The sequence below is a fragment of the Pundamilia nyererei genome, unplaced genomic scaffold (assembly GCF_000239375.1).
Source record: "Pundamilia nyererei isolate P.nyererei 1_Seehausen unplaced genomic scaffold, PunNye1.0 scaffold00038, whole genome shotgun sequence".
Taxonomy (NCBI): Eukaryota; Metazoa; Chordata; class Actinopteri; order Cichliformes; family Cichlidae; genus Pundamilia; species Pundamilia nyererei.
In genome coordinates, this window is record NW_005187439.1 from 2,427,804 (window position 1) to 2,429,555 (window position 1,752).

The 1,752-nt window shown below is 46.6% G+C and overlaps 1 protein-coding gene across 1 annotated transcript in view; it reads left to right on the plus strand.

The window, feature by feature from the left end:
• Positions 1-1,752, plus strand: part of fras1 (Fraser extracellular matrix complex subunit 1) — a 164,668-nt gene that overhangs the window by 105,174 nt on the left and 57,742 nt on the right. The window contains exons 25-27 of the mRNA XM_013910201.1: positions 255-386; positions 501-629; positions 851-1,098. Of these exons, the coding sequence (XP_013765655.1) occupies positions 255-386; positions 501-629; positions 851-1,098 (509 nt within the window). The remainder of the gene's footprint in view (positions 1-254; positions 387-500; positions 630-850; positions 1,099-1,752) is intronic.

The window sequence follows — 1,752 nt, forward strand, 5'->3', positions numbered from 1 at the left end:
AATTAATTAATAACTTCAGCGTCTATGATGTGCTTTATTTTTATAATCTTGACTTTTAGGTTGTTAAATTTCCTTAAAAAGATTTCTTTGTGAAGTAAAAGAAGCTGGGAAGCTCATTAGCGGTGATGTGTTAGAGGTGTGCGTTTGTTTTTGGACTAATTTGTGTCTGTGTGTTTCCTCTGTGTCATGTATGATCTGTGTGGTTGCTTTAATGATATTCTTCTTCTCCTCCTTCTTGCGTGCGTGTGCTTCAGTGTCAGATGGCGAGCACACCACGCCTGAGCTGGACTTTGCCGTCCTGCTGCTGACAAACCACCAGCAGCCGCCGGTGTTTCAGGTTCTGGACCCGCTGCTGGAGGTCAGCCTCAGAGGACAAGCTGCCATCGGTAAGATTATATAAACGCAAAAACAGGCTCGTACAAAAACAATTTAAGAAGAGAACTTGTTGAGGGCCGGCTGTTCATGCTTCTAACTCTTCTCCATTTCTGTGGCGCATGCAGGCGGTCAGCAGCTGGCCGTGAGCGACGTTGACACGGCTCCAGATGAGCTGGAGTTCGAGGTGGTAGAAGCTCCCGTCCATGGAGAGCTGATAAAGACTGACGGCAACACAAAGATTCGCATGACTAATGGTAAAGTACAACACAAACAGAAGCTTGGCCACCTGCTTAAGAAGAAAGAATATTTTTGTGGCCTCAAAAATGTAGTTATTGTCAGTTTTTTTGTCCTCACGTCTTCTTTTTCCCTGCTTGTATAACCGCGTCTCTGGTGGAAAGGTAACAGAAAAGCAGGAGGACTAAAATCAACACATGAAACTACAGTTGTAACATCCACATTTCCTCCATCTTTTCAGGTGACACCTTCACTTTCAGCGACGTCACCCGCAATGTCCTGCTCTACCACCACTCCGGGCTCTCCACCCAAGATGATGCCATCACCTTCTCAGTTAGCGACGGCATCTCCATGGCTGCCACAGTAGTGCAGGTGGTGGTTCTAGGCGCTGGAGGCAGCGGGCCACAGCAGGACCCCATCGCCACGCTCTCGCTGGAAGTGGGCGAGAAAAGCAGCACTGTCATCAGACGCTCACACCTGGCTTACACGGTGAGTTAGGAGAGCTGCGTGCCAGTGAGAGTGTTTAGTGTTTGAATTACGCTGAGCTTTGGTTTATGTATTACGCAAGTGTCATGGGGTCTTGTGTGGAAAAGAGAGGTTGTGCAGGCAGGTTCAGAAAGATATAATATTAAAAAGAAAGACATGGTGTACAGAAGAAGAAGAAGAAAAAGGAGAAGAATACATATGGTGATGCAGGAAAGTGGAAAAGAAGCGAAACACGAAGCATGACTAAAAAAGGATTTTAAAAAAATCCAAGCAGCAGGGAACACACCAAACATGCATGAAAATCCACAGTAGGATCTGATAATGGGCTGTCCCCAGGCTGTGTCGCGTCCTGGTTTGGGCTCGGCGGTCGGAGCTGATTGCACCCACTCGAAACTATGCTCGCAGTTCTGTGAGACATGAGCCAGCAAATGCATATTGCACGAGCTATGGTTCGAATAGATGATTTTAGGGCCTTTCCGGGCCTGTTTGCTGCTTCTGTGGCCTGGTGCTATCTTTCAAAGTCCAGCTGTCCATCCCTATATCAGCCCTAGAATAGACAGGCATATGCACTCAATGATGGAGAGACATATTCAGCTTATTTTCAGCTCCATATTTTTATTTTTGGACTCCATTGGAGAAACTTTGCATCGTTCACAG